Below are 19,673 nucleotides of genomic sequence, written 5' to 3'. Positions count from 1 at the left end.
CTCTGGGGCGCTGCATGTACATTTGAGGAGCGATGATGGTTTATGTATGGGATGGGGGTACCCTAGGTTATAGCCGTGGTACCAGAGAGAAAACATTTACCATTACCTCTACATCTGAGGAGCTATGAAGGCTCGTGTGTGTATGGTGGTAGCCTAGGTCATAGCCATGGTACCGGACAGAATTTTTTTACCACTGACTCTACATCTGAGGAGCTATGATTGCTCATGTGTGGGATGGTGGTACCTTGGCTCAAAGCTGTTGTACTGGATAGAACACTTTTACTAGATCTGAGGAGCTATGATAGCTCGTGTATGGATGGTGGTACCTTAGACCATAGCTGTGGTATCGGACAGAACACTTTTATCAGATTTGAGGAGCTATGATGGCTTGCGTAGGATGGTGGTATCTTAGACCATAGCTGTGGTACCAGAGAGAACACTTTTACCAGATCTGAGGAGCTATGAAGGCTCGTGTATGGATGATAGTACCTTAGACAATAACTGTGGTACCGGACAGAACACTTTTACCAAATCTGAGGAGCTATGATGGCTTGCGTAGGATGGTGGTACCTTAAACCATAGCTGTGGTACTGGACAGAACACTTTTACCAGATCTGAGGAGCTATGATGGCTTGTTTAGGATGGTGGTTTCCAATTTCTCACTTAGGAAGGTTGCTTGGATGTGGAAATTTCCCACCTTATTATTAGATTCTGTTCCGCCGTAAAATGTATTACAATCTTGGGGTCTCCCTACTCGCAGATCGTCAGGAAGCTCTAGGGGTCGTCCACAAACATACAAGGAGGCCCATCCAAAGATTTTATTATAAAACAGTACATAATCAGCACCACCTGTAGGGGGCACTAGCAGTACTCTTCACATTGTGTGTAAGGGAAGTGGTTTAGATTCCCGTAGTTGGAAGGATTCTGTGCCGGTGCCGATAAATCCACAAAGCCCTCTCGGTGGCCCTGCAGGGTGTGGATATAGATGTCCCACACCGGGGCAGAGCTCTCCTGCTCCTGAGTCTTCTGCGTGTTCTGTAAACTTCTCTCCAGGTTCCGTCTCCTCTGCTTGAACTCCAATATGGTCTTTGTGTATCGGTTGATGGTCGTTACTGATGCCGCCATGCAGCATGTGAACGAGCCCCACGCCAAGCTGCAGAGAGACAACAATTAATAATTATATATCTAAAGCTGTTATATATATGTACAGCTAGTATAACCTGGGCATCTCCTGTATATAATTATATATGTACAGCCGGTATAACCTGGGCGTCTCCTGTATATAATTATATATGTACAGCTGGTATAACCTGGGTATCTCCTGTATATAATTATATATGTACAGCCGGTATAACCTGAGTATCTCCTCTATATAATTATATATGTACAGCGAGTATAGGTTACACAGCTTCTTGTATACAGTGATGTGGAGCACGCTGGTATAACCTGGGCATATAATGATATATACACCGGGTTTTATGTGCACAGCATTGTGCGGTAATGACTCTGCTTTTCGCTGGAGATGTTGATATCTCCTCTCTGCTGATTTTGGATCTTTTCCCCTGTTAATAGACATTTCTAATTTCAACATTGAAACCACTTCAAAAAGATGTCGATAAATTGTAGAATGAGTTTTTACATCTTCAAGGAAATCCTTCCCGGACTTGGAACTGCTGAACAATGAGAACTGCCCAGAACTTTTTGCCGGTGGAATAATATTCGGAAGCTTCTGATTTTCGTGCAGTGAGAGACTGCGCCGGATAATTCATTACTGATGAGCAAGTCATTCCTCAGTCAGGACATGATATATGTCTAAGGCTAGGTTCCCATTGCGTTAATGGGATAGCGCTAACGGACAGCGTTGCACGGCGAAATTAACGCCGTGCACCGCGTCCGTTAGCGCTCCCATTGCCGGCAATGTTAGAGCGCATTGCTAGCGCGTGTCATTTTCGGCACGCGCTAGCGATGTGCCGGTCTTTTCTAGCGCGCCTCGGACGCTGCTTGCAGCGTCCGCGGCGCGCCAGAGGTCCGTTCCCCGCTCTCGCAGATCGGGGATCTGCGAGAGCGGGGACGTTAACGCGACCCCTGAACGCGGCCCTGAAAAAGACATTGCGTTAGCGCAATCCACTAGCGCTCGCGCTAAACGGATTGCACTAACGCAATCTGAACCTAGCCTAATTGTAGACAGAGGGCAAAATGGACCATGTCACACGGTTCTCCTCTTGAAGTTGGGTTGATCCTTGAGTTTTGCCCTGGGCCACCTGGGACTAGATGAGATTAGGACAGATAAGGACTCCTTGATAGTTCTTTCCTCTAGTTGGAATGTCTTAATACGCTTTGGGCTACGCATCTACTAGACCGATTAACTATATACAGATGGTTGGAAAGGTCTATGTCTCATCATCCATGGAACCAACTGGAATGGTGCCCAGAGAGCCCGAGTTATGTCATTAGGGAGTCAGAAGAAGACCATAAGCTCCGATGGTTGACTTTTGGAAAAACAAGGCGAGGCAGTGTACAATTCTACAATTGTGGCTACTTTTTCAAAAAGTTGATTGACGTTGTCTTACCAGTAGGACCAGCCATAGTCCCAGTTCTGAGGTCTCCAATCCTCCGGACCAAGGTTGACCGTCATCTGGAACACTGTTGTGTACATCATGTGTGCGACCATCCCGAGTAACCCTGTAAAATAGATCGTTATTGTTATTAAGGTCTCATGTGTTCCAAAAAGAATCATACAGCCAAATCAGATCTCTCGCTTGGAATTGAATATGGGTAACTAAGGATGCAAATATGGTCCAAAATCCTGGAGAGGACACCATCCTCATTGACTTTGTCCTCAATCTATGAATGGCAACAAAAACCCACAGCTTCGGGTGATAGAGGAGGGTACCAATTGGGGTAAACACTCTCTATTATAATTTTGGTTAAAAAGAGCATCTATCAAGAGAGCTTATCCAGAAGTCTTTTGTTTCGAGAGATGAAGAAGACATTTAGGAGGACCACCATGTTGAGAGTTGGCGTGTGTGGTGGAGCTACCTCAAAAACTTTGTGCAGAAGGCGCTACATATCACATCAGACATCCTAAAATTTGGCAGATTTGTTCAGTGTAAACTCTACGATGTAGATCAATTGATCATCATCTGCCATCGTTCATCACATGGACTTCTATGGCTCTTGTATTCCACACCACCCACCCCAAAAAAAAGCCAAACCTCATGGAAAGAGCTCAAGCTCAGGAGATATAAAGCAAACGGTTCCTCTATAAATCAGACTCCTCATATTTTACCATATTTGGAAATGTTTTGCCCCTCATTTCATACATTACTCCTGACTGTCTCTTCATTGGTAAAGCGCTTGACCAATTTTGACCATCGGAATTGATCTTCGAAAATACACAAACAGAAGGCAATCTGAAAATATCTGAAGAGGATGAGATCAGTAACTGTGAGAAGATGGTCCTAAACGATGGGCCGAGTGGAGAGGACAGCCTAAAACCTCCCTCACAAGTGGTCCATAGTCTAAGGTTAGAAATGGTCAATCTCACTCTCTACTATCATGCACCTGACCAAGAAGACTTTTTTTTGGAAACATGAAGAAGACAACAGGAAGGGCCACCGTGGAGAGAGTTGGATTGTGTGGTGGAGCCACCCCATGAACTTTGGTAGGTAGGTCACATGTCAGACATTATTTAGTGTGGCTCTTGTATTTTCAAAAAAAGAAAGCCGAATCTAATGGAAGGAGCTCAGGAGACATAAATTGGATGGTTCCTCTACATGTTGGACTCCTCATATTTTATGGTGGCTTGCTGACATTTTTGGAAATGGTTTGCTCCTCTTGGTGTCTAAAGATCCACTCAAATCTTCGGAAAAGAATACATTATACCGGATATTATCTACATAGGAGGCCAAGGTGAAGACATCTCACCACACATCCCCGCTCATCCAGGCACCAAGGAGAAACTTCTGATTTATGTAATAAACGTGAAGAACCCAAGACGGACTCACCTGATAAAACAGTAAAAATGGCGGCAAAGGCGTTGAGCTTGAGGCCGTCAATAACTGAGGTATAGTAACAAACTTCCACCGACATGAGGCTGACCCCTGTGAGGAGCAACGTGATGTACAAGACCTCCGCAACGATGGAGAGCCACAAGACACCTGCACCAAGACACAAGCACCATTATACCACTGACAACCAGCCTCTATGTCATGCCTGGGAGGCTGTCACAGCCCATGAGTCTAGATGCAGCTTTGGCTGTGACTAGAGTTACTCACCAATACAAGTAGCAAGAACCGGCCCCAGGAGTGAGGCTTTGTTATTTTTTGTTCGCTACCGCAGATTATCGCATCTTTCCACCATTTCTCAATATAAATGGTAATCCTGATGTCACACTGGGTCGGGTTCTTTGCTTGCACAGCGTTTTTTTTTACTTTCCTGGCGATTATCATTATTGCAGTTATGGGAACTTGTGGTCAATAATGATCAGCAACAGATCTAATTACTGATACACGGCCAGAAGAGAAACCGGGGCTGCAACACAAATACTGGGCAGTGGCCAAAGCAGAGCCGGAGAGCCAAAAGAGGGGCATGCGCCTCGAGGTGGAGCCGGCAGAGGGGCACTAACAAACCACTTTGCCTTCACCAGAGTATTTAGATAAAGCACAGGGGCAGTCGGCGTAACGTTCACCACTACTATCCTGCACATGAAGCTGCGCCAATGTCAGCAGTTCTCGGTGCAGTAATCTGGGTCCTGGCTGGAATATTATACGTGAAGAGCTGAATGTAGAACCGGTTCGTGAGATTCCCATTAATTCAGTAGCTTAGACATCAAACTGAGGAATGACCACTAGATGGCAGCATGTGACACACAAAGAAATGATGAAGCCTGTATCAGAGACCCCTATATTATACCAGAAACCCATGTTATACAAGACACCTATATTATACCAGACCCCCAACATTATACCAGGTGGCAGACCTGCGCCTTATTTATTTCCAAAACTTAGTTTCAAATATATAAAAAAAATGAAATATTTTACAAAAATGTCAGAAAGCTCAGTAGCTAACCTCTGTCGGCAGGGGGAGTGAGCGCAATGAAACTGCGACATTTCTCACCTGGAAAACAAAAGGAAAATGAAAGACAGATATTAGATACAGTGGGGCAAAAAAGTATTTAGTCAATCAGCAATAGTGCAAGTTCCACCACTTAAAAAGATGAGAGGCGTCTGTAATTTACATCATAGGTAGACCTCAACTATGGGAGACAAACTGAGAAAAAAAAATCCAGAAAATCACATTGTCTGTTTTTTTAACATTTTATTTGCATATTCTGGTGGAAAATAAGTATTTGGTCAGAAACAAAATTTCATCTCAGTACTTTGTAATATATCCTTTGTTGGCAATGACAGAGGTCAAACGTTTTCTGTAAGTCTTCACAAGGTTGCCACACACTGTTGTTGGTATGTTGGCCCATTCCTCCATGCAGATCTCCTCTAGAGCAGTGATGTTTTTGGCTTTTCGCTTGGCAACACGGACTTTCAACTCCCTCCAAAGGTTTTCTATAGGGTTGAGATCTGGAGACTGGCTAGGCCACTCCAGGACCTTGAAATGCTTCTTACGAAGCCACTTCTTCGTTGCCCTGGCGGTGTGCTTTGGATCATTGTCATGTTGAAAGACCCAGCCACGTTTCATCTTCAATGCCCTTGCTGATGGAAGGAGGTTTGCACTCAAAATCTCACGATACATGGCCCCATTCATTCTTTCATGTACCCGGATCAGTCGTCCTGGCCCCTCTGCAGAGAAACAGCCCCAAAGCATGATGTTTCCACCACCATGCTTTACAGTAGGTATGGTGTTTGATGGATGCAACTCAGTATTCTTTGTCCTCCAAACACGACAAGTTGTGTTTCTACCAAACAGTTCCAGTTTGGTTTCATCAGACCATAGGACATTCTCCCAAAACTCCTCTGGATCATCCAAATGCTCTCTAGCAAACTTCAGACGGGCCCGGACATGTACTGGCTTAAGCAGTGGGACACGTCTGGCACTGCAGGATCTGAGTCCATGGTGGCGTAGTGTGTTACTTATGGTAGGCCTTGTTACATTGGTCCCAGCTCTCTGCAGTTCATTCACTAGGTCCCCCCGCGTGGTTCTGGGATTTTTGCTCACCGTTCTTGTGATCATTCTGACCCCACGGGGTGGGATTTTGCGTGGAGCCCCAGATCGAGGGAGATTATCAGTGGTCTTGTATGTCTTCCATTTTCTAATTATTGCTCCCACTGTTGATTTCTTCACTCCAAGCTGGTTGGCTATTGCAGATTCAGTCTTCCCTGCCTGGTGCAGGGCTACAATGTTGTTTCTGGTGTCCTTTGACAGCTCTTTGGTCTTCACCATAGTGGAGTTTGGAGTCAGACTGTTTGAGGGTGTGCACAGGTGTCTTTTTATACTGATAACAAGTTTAAACAGGTGCCATTACTACAGGTAATGAGTGGAGGAAAGAGGAGACTCCTAAAGAAGAAGTTACAGGTGTGAGAGCCAGAAATCTTGATTGTTTGTTTCTGACCAAATACTTATTTTCCACCAGAATATGCAAATAAAATGATAAAAAAAAACAGACAATGTGATTTTCTGGATTTTTTTTTCGCAGTTTGTCTCCCATAGTTGAGGTCTACCTATGATGTAAATTACAGACGCCTCTCATCTTTTTAAGTGGTGGAACTTGCACTATTGCTGACTGACTAAATACTTTTTTGCCCCACTGTATGAGATCGATACATAGATAAGGAATAATAAAAAGAAGAGGAAGAAATGAAGTTACACAGGCAGCTTCCCCGAGAGGTTTGAGTCTTACAGGTCACTGACAGATGGAGAACATTGGTGGATGGAGATTAGTTAGTGGTGGATGGAGAACATTTGTTGGTGGACAGAGAACATTCAGTCCTGTACGGAGAACATTCAGGGGCGGACGGAGAACATTCAGTCCTGGATGGAGAACATTCAAGGGTGGATGGAGAACATTTAGGGGCAGATGGAGAATATTCATTGGGGGATGCAGCTACCTGACCTTATACATCAGGGCGCAGTGCGACCTTGACACCAATGGCTGCTGAGCATTAGCATAAATATGGTTTGCAAATAAGTCTCCCTCTCCTCTTCCAATCCATCATGGAGACCGTTAGTGACACTTCCATCCCAGAAGAGATCTGTTCCACACCACTCCCTCCGCCCCCCCCCCCGACCTTATTCATGACTGAACATGGGACTTGCAGTCTCCTTCCTGACGCTGGGACATTCATTGATCGAGATTTGAATCACTGATGAAACCTACTGAATAATGTAATCCAAAGATAAATGTATACACTAGTGGGACACAAACAGAACAACAAACCACCACACCACATTCCATAGACAGTAGGGCAATGACCATTGCCACAAAAAGGACAATCACTGCTATAAAAAAGGACAACCACCAACAAAAACAAGACAACAACCTGCAACACAAACACAAGGACATATGCTACCGTCACAAATATGAGGATAACCACCACTACCAGAAAAAGTAGGACAACATCCGCTACAAACAAGAGGACAACGACCACCACCCTATCAGGAGGACAACCACTACCACAAACAGGAGGACAACTATCACTGTAAACAGGACGACCACCACCACAAACAGGACAACCACCTCCACCACAAACAGAGCAACCACCACCACAAACAGGAGAACAACCACCTCTATGGACAAGACAGCCATCACAAACAGGAGAAGACAACCATCACCACCACAAACAAGAGAACAACCACCACCATCAACAACCAGGAGGTCACTGCCACAAGCAGGAGGATAACTGTCACCATAAACAAAGAAGAAAGACGCAAGGACAGCCTTCAGAAATACAAAGACAACCAAAAGAAAGAAACTTCCTTTACAAAGAAGAGGACGTCCACCACCACAGACAAGAGTACAATCACAAACACCAGAGCATCTGCTACTATCGCAAATAAAACCATAGGTACCTCTGAGACAAAAGGCAGGATAATGTCCACTAAAAAAATACAAGTACAACCAGAAATAAAAAGAACCACCACTCCTACAAAAAGTAGCAAACTTTCTTAAAACAAGAGGACAATCACCACCACAAGCAAGAGGAGAATCACTACCAGAGACAGAGTAAAAGCAGCAGTACAACAAAGAGGACAACCACCAGAAACAGAAGGATGACCACCACTACCACAAAAAAATAGCACAACATGCAAAACAAGTAGTCACTAAGACCACCACAAAAAGAAGCGGACAACTGCCACCATAAGCAGTAGGAAAATCACAACAAATAAAAGGACAACCACCTTCACAATGAAGAGCACAACTAGCACAAAAAAGAACTAATCACCATCACGCACAACCACCACCAGAAACAGAAAGACACCCACCACTACAATCAAAAGGACAACAAAGGCAAACAAATGAAGAACCACTGTAGTGATGAGCGAGTGTACTCGCTGCTTGGGTTTTCCCGAGCACGCTCGGGTGACCTCCGAGTATTTGTTAGTGTTCAGAAATGTAGTTTTCATCACGGCAGCTGAATGATTTACAGCTATTAGCCAGGCTGAGTACATGTGGGGGTTACCTGGTTGCTAGGTAATCCTCACATGTAATCAAACTGGCTAATAGCTGTAAATCAAGCTGCTGAGGCGCTGAAAACTTAATCTGCAAGCAGTCATAAATACTCGGAGACCACCCGAGCGTGCTCAGGAAAACCCGAGCAACGAGTACACTCGCTCATCACTAAGAACCAGCACAACAAACATAAAAAAACATCAACTACCATGATAAACAAGAGGACAACAATCACCATAAAGGAGAGAACTACCAGCACAAACAAAAGTTAAACTGTACTACAGAAAAAAGTAAAACTGCCACCACAAGAAAGAAAACAGCAGCACCATAAAAGGAGAGCAACAACCACCATGAAGAAGCAGACATCAACCACCACAAATGAGTTACCATCCTCAACTACAAACTAAAAAACAACTTTAACCACAACCAGGAGGACAACAACCACTACAACCAGGAAGATAACCACCACCAGAATCAGGAAGACAACTACAACCACACGACAACCACCACTTCAACCAGGAGGACAGCCATCATCACAATCAGGAGAACAACAATCACAAGGACAAACACCACTACAACCTGGAGGACTACAACAACTATAACAAGGCGGAAAACAACCACTACAACCATGAGGATAGCCACCAATACAATCACCACCACCACAACCAGAAGAACAACAATCACAAGGATAACCACTACAACCAGGAGGACAACCAACACTACAACCAGGCGACACAACCACCACTACAACCAGAAGGAAAACAACTACTACAACCATGAGAACAGCCAGGAATACAACTAGGCAACAACCACCACCAGAACCAGGAGGACAACCACCACTACAACCAGGTGACAACCACCACCACAAAGAGGAACAAAGAGAAGGACAACAACCATTACAACAGCCTGAAGGACAAATAGCAGCACAAACAGGATGACAAAGTAACGCAAATAAGTTTATATCCACTGTAAACAAGAGGGGCACGAACACCACCAGGACTCATTCTGCTCCTCTCTTCCTAGTGGCCTCCAGGTTACCATAATCACCCCCACTGGGTCAGGTGCCTCAATGTAGGCCTAACCTACAGAGTCTTATCCAAAAAACAGGAGGAAACGTTTTGCCAAGAGGCGTCCACAACATCATTGCACTGAACTGGTCGAAACTTTCCACCCAACAAGTCTCGTTTATCAGGCAGCAGGGAAGTTCCAACTGTGTGGTAGGACTACCATCCTCCTCTGAAGGTTCACCGCCCTATAGTCTACTGGATTTTGCTGGAGGGAGCATTGACGGTTGAGGCAGAGGACGTGTGGAGAATTGGAGCTCCACCTCAGCTCTAGTAATAATGGTTCCATCTATAATGCATGCCATGATGAGGCGAGAAGGGTCTCCGAGGGGCTCAGGGATCAAGAAGACAATTATTACGGCTGCTTTAATATGAGCATTGGGAAAAGGAAAATGTATGAACGATGGATGTTAGAACATTATAGCCTGCAAGCTCAATAAATGGACATATTAAAACCTGGATCATTAGTGGACGAGCAGTGGAAGGAGAGAAGAGCCCAAAGCACTGATAAAACTGAGGCCTTTACCATCAGCTGCCTGACACCAGCACAATCCTGCTACCTGAAAGTGACCACAGGAGGGGGACCAGAGAAGGAGCAGGGTCCCAGTGCATTTAAGAGGATTTCAGGATAATTCACAAAGTCCTGAGACAGAGAAAGCTGTGCATAGCATGATGGCGCTGCCTGCCATGTATGCACAGATCTTGGACGTCTCTCGTCTACACATAGAGGAGGATTTGGCTCCAGACTCCGCTGCTCATCCAAACTCTGCCCCCCTGCATCAGAGAATGTCCCAAGGATCCGGCTTGATTACGGCTGATGATCAGTTAAAGAGATCATGTCCACATGGGGCACCAACGGCTGCTAGGCCCAATGTCTCAGGGAGCCAGACCACTCTGACGATGTTGCATATTTCACCACTAGGGTCGTGTTCACACCATGCGATCCTGATGTGGTTTCATAGTAAAGTTTGGAAAACACGGTACAATCGCCGCAGATCTGATGAGTAGTTGCCTCTATGGCCTCAGAAATAAAGGACTTTCCATAATCAGATCACTAAACCTACAGATCCCGGAATAGGATCCCGACGAGTCCACGCCATCCCCCCCCTCATTACTTCTCCATCCAGTCTCCTACAAGTCCGCGTTGTCCCTCCATTCATTATTTCTCCATCCAGTCTCTGATGAGTACGTGCTGCCCCCCCCCACTCATTACTTCTTCCAGTCTCTGACGTGTCCGCTCCGTCTACCCACTCATTACTTCTCCATCCAACCTCAGACGAGTCTGCGCCGTCCCCCCACTCATTACTTCTCTATCCAGTCTCCAACAAGTATGTGCCGTCCCCCCACTCATTACTTCTCCATCCAGTCTACTACGAGTCCGTGCTGTCGCCCCACTCATTACTTCTCCTTCCAGTCTCCGACGTGTCTGTGCTGTCCCCCCACTTGTTACTTCTTCATCCAGTCTCCGACGAGTTTGTGCCGCCCCCGATCATTACTTCTCCATCCAGTCTCCGACGAGTCCGCACCATGCCCCCACTCACTACTTCTCCTTCCTGTCTCCAACGAGTCCGCACCGTCCCCCCACAGATTACTTCTCCATCCAGTCTCCGATGAGTCCGAGCCATTCCCCCACTCATTAGTTCTCCACCCGGTCTCCGCCAAATCTGCGCCGTCCCCCTACATGTTACTTCTTTATCCAGACTCCGAGTCCGCGCCATCCCCCCACTCATTACTTCTCCATCCAGTCTCCGACGAGTCCGCGCCATCCCTCACTCATTGCTTCTCCATCCAGTCTCCGACGAGCCGCTCCGTCCCCCCATTCATTACTTCTCCATCCAGTCTCCGCTCTATAGATGAAAGGATTCGTGTAGGGGACTGTAGTGCAATGGTAGCACACTTATACAGTGAGGAGGCAGTGATCCAACAAAGTTTCACCACAAAGTCTCTTTAATGTTGCTACTTCACAGCATTAAATGTCCAATTCACACAAGGATGTGTCATTATAGTCCAATTCACAGCACTACATAGTACCCGGTATCCTCCGGATCACTGCCGGGAACCATATCCTCCGGATTACAGTCACTAAACACGCCAGTCCTCCTTCGGGCACAGGACAGTCTACCTCCGGTTCACCGCCGGGAACAAGACAGTCCACTTCTGAGACCAGTTGCCGTGGTTGACTGCACCACCTTTTAATGTCTCTTTACCCAAAGCTTTCCACAGTACATGATATCCTTCAGTTTACAGTCACTAAACACGCCAGTCCTCCTCTGACCAGTTACCTTGGGCGACTGCACCGCTGTGCATGCTGTGGGTGCCAGGAGTTCGCTCTGCTGTACTCTGTGTAACTCTCACACAGAACTGAGCTTTTGCAGAGCCATCTGCTTTGCTAGCTGTAAACTCCACTCTGATACTGACACACCCAACCCTTTAGTGCAGGACTTTTGACAAGCAACCTGTGGCCTTCAGCCATATGGAAATCCTGGGCCTGGAATGAAACGGACTGCATGACTACTATCCTGCAGTCTGTTTCAAAATACAAAAAATCCCAGAGCAGGCTTTCCCAACTCTGCCCTGGACACTAACATGCCCAAGACTAACACTTATTTTAGTCTGCATTGCAATCACAGCTATGCCTGTGACTGCAATGCACTCTCATGGCCTCCATACGCCTCTGTGCCCATCCTGGGGACACACACCGACTGCCACCTGTGACATCGGTCACTGCCTCCAATTGCAATCACAGCTACGCCGGTGACTGCAAAGAACATCCATGGCCTCAATACGCCTCCGTGCACATCCTGGGAGAACAAACAGCGACCCCTATCTGTGACACCGGTCACTGCCTCACAGGACGAAGGCCTAATCACCGCCCACTCCGATCCACTGCCAGTAACCTTCGCACAGCCTATAACCCCTTCACCGCTGGTAACCATCGCATCGCCGGTAACCCCCGCACGTCCAACAACCATCGCACTGCAAATAACCCAAGCACTATAATACTGCCCCTATGTACAAGAATATAACTACTATAATACTGCTCCCTATGTACAAGAATATAACTACTATAATACTGCTCCCTATGTACAAGAATAAAACTACTATAATACTGCCCCTAGGTACAAGAATATACAGTAACTACTATAATACTGCTCCCTATGTACAAGAATATAACTACTATAATACTGCCTCTATGTACAAGAATATAACTACTATAATACTGCCCCCTATGTATAGGAATATAACTACTATAATACTGCTCCTATGTACAAGAATATAACTACTATAATACTGCTCCTATGTACAAGAATGTAACTACTATAATACTGCCCCTATGTACAAGAATATAACTACTATAATACTGCCTCTATGTACATGAATATAACTACTATAATACTGCTCCTATGTACAAGAATATAACTACTATAATACTGCTCCTATGTATAAGAATATAACTACTATAATACTGCCCCTATGTACAAGTATATAACTACTATAATACTGCTCCTATGTACAAGAATATAACTACTATAATACTGCCCCTATGTACAAGAATATAACTACTATAATACTGCCCCTATGTACAAGAATATAACTACTATAATACTGCCCCTATGTACAAGAATATAACTACTATAATACTGCTCCTATGTACAAGAATATAACTACTATAATACTGCCCCTATGTACAAGAATATAACTACTATAATACTGCCCCTATGTACAAGAATATAACTACTATAATACTGCTCCTATGTACAAGAATATAACTACTATAATACTGCTCCTATGTACAAGAATATAACTACTATAATACTGCCCCATGTACAAGAATATAACTACTATAATACTGCTCCTATGTACAAGAATATAACTACTATAATACTGCTCTTATGTACAAGAATATAACTACTATAATACTGCTCCTATGTACAAGAATATAACTACTATAATACTGACCCTATGTACAAGAATATAACTACTATAATACTGCCCCTATGTACAAGTATATAACTACTATAATACTGCTCCTATGTACAAGAATATAACTACTATAATACTGCTCCTATGTACAAGAATATAACTACTATAATACTGCTCCCTATGTACAAGAATATAACTACTATAATACTGCTCCCTATGTACAAGAATATAACTACTATAATACTGCTCCCTATGTACAAGAATAAAACTACTATAATACTGCCCCTAGGTACAAGAATATACAGTAACTACTATAATACTGCTCCTTATGTTCAAGAATATAACAACTATAATACTGCCCCTATGTACAAGAATATAACTACTATAATACTGCTCCTATGTACAAGAATATAACTACTATAATACTGTTCCTATGTACAAGAATATAACTACTATAATACTGCCTCTATGTACAAGAATATAACTACTATAATACTGTCCCCTATGTACAAGAATATAACTACTATAATACTGCCCCCTATGTACAAGAATATAACTGCTATAATACTGCTCCTATGTACAAGAATATAACTACTATAATACTGCTCCTATGTACAAGAATATAACTACTATAATACTGCCCCTATGTACTAGAATATAACTACTATAATACTGCTCCCTATGTACTAGAATATAACTACTATAATACTGCCCCTATGTACAAGAATAAAACTACTATAATACTGCCCCTATGTACAAGAATATAACTACTATAATACTGCTCCCTATGTACAAGAATATAACTACTATAATACTGCCCCTATGTACAAGAATATAACTACTATAATACTGTTCCTATGTATAATAATATAACTACTATAATACTGCCACCATGTACAAGAATATAACTACCATAATACTGCCCTATGTACAAGAATATAACTACTATAATACTGCTCCTATGTACAAGAATATAACTACTATAATACTGCCCCCTATGTACAAGAATATAACTACTATAATACTGCCCCTATGTACAAGAATATAACTACTATAATACTGTTCCTATGTACAAGAATATAACTACTATAATACTGCCCCTATGTACAAGAATATAACTACTATAATACTGCCCCTATGTACAAGAATATAACTACTATAATACTGCCTCTATGTACAAGAATATAACTACTATAATACTGTCCCCTACGTACAAGAATATAACTACAATACTGCCCCCTATGTACAAGAATATAACTGCTATAATACTGCTCCTATGTACAAGAATATAACTACTATAATACTGCTCCTATGTACAAGAATGTAACTACTATAATACTGCTCCTATGTACAAGAATATAACTACTATAATACTGCTCCTATGTACAAGAATATAACTACTATAATACTGCCCCTATGTACAAGAATATATCAACTATAATACTTCTCCCTATGTACAAGAATATAACTACTATAATACTGCCACCATGTACAAGAATATAACTATCATAATACTGCCCCTATGTACAAGAATATAACTACTATAATACTGCCCCTATGTACAAGAATATAACTACTATAATACTGCTCCTATGTACAAGAATATAACTACTATAATACTGCCCCTATGTACAAGAATATATCAACTATAATACTGCTCCCTATGTACAAGAATATAACTACTATAATACTGCCACCATGTACACGAATATAACTAATACTGCCACCATGTACAAGAATATAACTACTATAATACTGCCCCTATGTACAAGAATATAACTACTATAATACTGCCCCTATGTACAAGAATATAACTACTATAATACTGCCCCTATGTACAAGAATATAACTACTATAATACTGCCCCTATGTACAAGAATATAACTACTATAATACTGCCCCTATGTACAAGAATATAACTACTATAATACTGCCCCTATGTACAAGAATATAACTACTATAATACTGCTCCTATGTACAAGAATATAACTACTATAATACTGCCCCTATGTACAAGAATATAACTGCTATAATACTGCTCCTATGTACAAGAATATAACTACTATAATACTGCCCCTATGTACAAGAATATAACTACTATAATACTGCTCCTATATACAAGAATATAACTACTATAATACTGCCCCTATGTACAAGAATATAACTACTATAATACTGCCTCTATGTACAAGAATATAACTACTATAATACTGCCCCCTATGTACAAGAATATAACTGCTATAATACTGCTCCTATGTACAAGAATATAACTGCTATAATACTGCTCCTATGTACAAGAATATAACTACTATAATACTGCCCCTATGTACAAGAATATAACTACTATAATACTGCTCCTATGTACAAGAATATAACTACTATAATACTGTTCCTATGTACAAGAATACAAGAGGTGAGTATGTCCTGTGGCAGGCTTGCGGTGATGTAGCAGAGCTGAGTGTGTATCCTGTGGCGTGATGTAGCAGAGCTGAGTGTGTATCCTGTGGAGCGATGTAGCAGAGCTGAGTGTGTATCCTGTGGAGTGATGTAACAGAGCTGAGTATGTATCTGTGGAGTGATGTAGCAGAGCTGAGTGTGTATCTGTGGAGTGATGTAGCAGGGCTGAGTGTGTATCCTGTGGAGCGATGTAGCAGAGCTGAGTGTGTATCCTGTGGAGTGATGTAGCAGAGCTGAGTGTGTATCCTGTGGAGTGATGTAGCAGAGCTGAGTGTGTATCCTGTGGACTGATGTAGCAGAGCTGAGTGTGTCCTGTGGAGCGATGTAGCAGAGCTGAGTGTGTATCCTGTGGAGTGATGTAACAGAGCTGAGTGCGTATCCTGTGGAGCGATGTAGCAGAGCTGAGTGTGTATCCTGTGGAGTGATGTAGCAGAGCTGAGTGTGTATCCTGTGGAGTGATGTAGCAGAGCTGAGTGTGTATCCTGTGGAGTGATGTAGCAGAGCTGAGTGTGTATCCTGTGGACTGATGTAGCAGAGCTGAGTGTGTCCTGTGGAGCGATGTAGCAGAGCTGAGTGTGTATCCTGTGGAGTGATGTAGCGGGGCTGAGTGTGTCCTGTGGAGCGATGTAGCAGAGCTGAGTGTATCCTGTGGAGTTGATGTAGCAGTGCTGAGGTGTGATGTAGCAGAGCTGAGGTGTGATGTAGCAGAGCTTAGTGTGTGATGTAGCAGAGCTGAGTGTATCCTGTGGAGTTGATGTAGCAGAGCTGAGGTGTGATGTAGCAGAGCTGAGGTGTGATGTAGCGGAGCTGAGGAGTGATGTAGCAGAGCTGAGATGTGATGTAGCAGAGCTGAGGTGTGATGTAGCAGAGCTTAGTGTGTGATGTAGCAGAGCTGAGTGTATCCCGTGGAGTTGATGTAGCAGAGCTGAGATGTGATGTAGCAGAGCTGAGGTGTGATGTAGCAGAGCTGAGGTGTGATGTAGCTGAGGTGTGATGTAGCAGAGCTGAGGTGTGATGTAGCAGGGCTGAGGTGTGATGTAGCTGAGGTGTGATGTAGCAGAGCTGAGGTGTGATGTAGCAGAGCTGAGGTGTGATGTAGCAGGGCTGAGGTGTGATGTAGCAGAGCTGAGGTGTGATGTAGCAGAGCTGAGGTGTGATGTAGCAGGGCTGAGGTGTGATGTAGCAGAGCTGAGATGTGATGTAGCAGAGCTGAGGTGTGATGTAGCAGAGCTTAGTGTGTGATGTAGCAGAGCTGAGTGTATCCTGTGGAGTTGATGTAGCAGAGCTGAGATGTGATGTAGCAGAGCTGAGGTGTGATGTAGCAGAGCTGAGGTGTGATGTAGTTGAGGTGTGATGTAGCAGAGCTGAGGTGTGATGTAGCAGGGCTGAGGTGTGATGTAGCTGAGGTGTGATGTAGCAGAGCTGAGGTGTGATGTAGCAGAGCTGAGGTGTGATGTAGCAGGGCTGAGGTGTGATGTAGCTGAGGTGTGATGTAGCAGAGCTGAGGTGTGATGTAGCAGGGCTGAGGTGTGATGTAGCAGAGCTGAGATGTGATGTAGCAGAGCTGAGGTGTGATGTAGCAGAGCTTAGTGTGTGATGTAGCAGAGCTGAGTGTATCCTGTGGAGTTGATGTAGCAGAGCTGAGATGTGATGTAGCAGAGCTGAGGTGTGATGTAGCAGAGCTGAGGTGTGATGTAGCTGAGGTGTGATGTAGCAGAGCTGAGGTGTGATGTAGCAGGGCTGAGGTGTGATGTAGCTGAGGTGTGATGTAGCAGAGCTGAGGTGTGACGTAGCAGAGCTGAGGTGTGATGTAGCAGGGCTGAGGTGTGATGTAGCTGAGGTGTGATGTAGCAGAGCTGAGGTGTGATGTAGCAGAGCTGAGGTGTGATGTAGCTGAGGTGTGATGTAGCAGAGCTGAGGTGTGATGTAGCAGAGCTGAGGTGTGATGTAGCAGGGCTGAGGTGTGATGTAGCTGAGGTGTGATGTAGCAGAGCTGAGGTGTGATGTAGCAGAGCTGAGGTGTGATGTAGCAGGGCTGAGGTGTGATGTAGCTGAGGTGTGATGTAGCTGAGGTGTGATGTAGCAGAGCTGAGGTGTGATGTAGCAGAGCTGAGGTGTGATGTAGCAGAGCTGAGGTGTGATGTAGCAGGGCTGAGGTGTGATGTAGCTGAGGTGTGATGTAGCAGAGCTGAGGTGTGATGTAGCAGAGCTGAGGTGTGATGTAGCAGAGCTGAGGTGTGATGTAGCAGAGCTGAGGTGTGATGTGGCAGAGCTGAGGTGTGATGTAGCAGAGCAGAGGTGTGATGTAGCTGAGATGTGATGTAGCAGAGCTGAGGTGTGATGTAGCAGAGCTGAGGTGTGATGTAGCAGAGCTGAGGTGTGATGTAGCAGGGCTGAGGTGTGATGTAGCTGAGGTGTGATGTAGCAGAGCTGAGGTGTGATGTAGCTGAGGTGTGATGTAGCAGAGCTGAGGTGTGATGTAGCAGAGCTGAGGTGTGATGTAGCAGGGCTGAGGTGTGATGTAGCTGAGGTGTGATGTAGCAGAGCTGAGGTGTGATGTAGCTGAGGTGTGATGTAGCAGAGCTGAGGTGTGATGTAGCAGAGCTGAGGTGTGATGTAGCAGAGCTGAGGTGTGATGTAGCAGGGCTGAGGTGTGATGTAGCTGAGGTGTGATGTAGCAGAGCTGAGGTGTGATGTAGCAGAGCTGAGGTGTGATGTAGCAGAGCTGCCCGTGCTGTCCGTACCGTCCCCGCTGACGTTCTCCTCGCAGCTGTACCAGATGCCGGCGTGGAAGCGCCTCTCGATGAACTTGTCGTCCCCGGTCTCCCAGCTGTAGTGCACGGCGGCGCCGCTGCTGCTGTTGGAGTCGGAGTTGTTGTAGCGGATGCAGTTGTCCCGGGCGCCGCCGCTACAGAAGGGTTTCGGCACCTTGCGGACGCCCTGACACCAGTAACTGCTGCAGAACGCGGTGACCGAGAAGAGCAGCGACAGCGCCGTGAGGGTGAGGGCGATGCCGGCTCTGCGCCGCCGCTCCATCCCCGACACTGCCGGCGCCGACTGTGCGGAGGAGGGGGCGGGGACCGGGGGAGGTGACAGCCCGCCGGGGCTAGGGGACCGGGGGAGGCAGGAGAGGTGACGGCCCTCCGGGGCTAGGGGACCGGGGGAGGCAGGAGAGGTGACAGCCCACCGGGGCTAGGGGACCGGGGGAGGCAGGGGAGGTGACACCCACCGGGGCTAGGGGACCGGGGGAGGCAGGGGAGGTGACAGCCCTCCGGGGATAGAGGACCGGGGGAGGCAGGGGAGGTGACAGCCCTCCGGGGCTAGGGGACCGGGGGAGGCAGGGGAGGTGCAGACGGCCGGGGATAGAGGACCGGGGGAGGCAGGGGAGGTGACAGCCCGCCGGAGCTAGGGGACCGGGGGAGGCAGGGGAGGTGACAGCCCGCCGGGGCTAGGGGACCGGGGGAGGTAGGAGAGGTGACAGCCCTCCGGGGCTAGGGGACCGGGGGAGGCAGGGGAGGTGACAGCCCACCGGGGATAGAGGACCGGGGGAGGCAGGGGAGGTGACAGCCCGCCGGGGATAGAGGACCGGGGGAGGCAGGGGAGGA

At 45.5% G+C, this 19,673-nt stretch overlaps 1 protein-coding gene across 2 annotated transcripts; it reads right to left on the bottom strand.

Moving 5' to 3' along the window:
• Positions 1–804: 804 nt before the first annotated feature.
• GSG1L2 (GSG1 like 2) lies at positions 805–19,156 on the bottom strand. 2 transcript variants are annotated; one of them, XM_077257847.1, is made up of 5 exons: positions 18,813–19,152; positions 5,071–5,118; positions 4,008–4,160; positions 2,571–2,682; positions 805–1,153 (listed from the first exon to the last, which is right to left on the bottom strand). In XM_077257847.1, exons 1-5 carry the CDS (start codon positions 19,102–19,104, stop codon positions 862–864), a joined length of 897 nt encoding a protein of 298 aa, XP_077113962.1. In that variant the 5' UTR covers positions 19,105–19,152; the 3' UTR covers positions 805–861. The 2 variants fall into 2 exon arrangements, with proteins under 2 accessions (XP_077113962.1, XP_077113963.1); XM_077257848.1 differs by lacking the exon at positions 4,008–4,160 and having other exon boundaries at positions 18,813–19,156.
• Positions 19,157–19,673: the final 517 nt, after the last annotated feature.

The sequence above is a fragment of the Ranitomeya variabilis genome, chromosome 4 (assembly GCF_051348905.1).
Source record: "Ranitomeya variabilis isolate aRanVar5 chromosome 4, aRanVar5.hap1, whole genome shotgun sequence".
In the NCBI taxonomy this organism is placed as follows: Eukaryota; Metazoa; Chordata; class Amphibia; order Anura; family Dendrobatidae; genus Ranitomeya; species Ranitomeya variabilis.
This window is presented reverse-complemented; position numbering and strand designations above follow the sequence as displayed.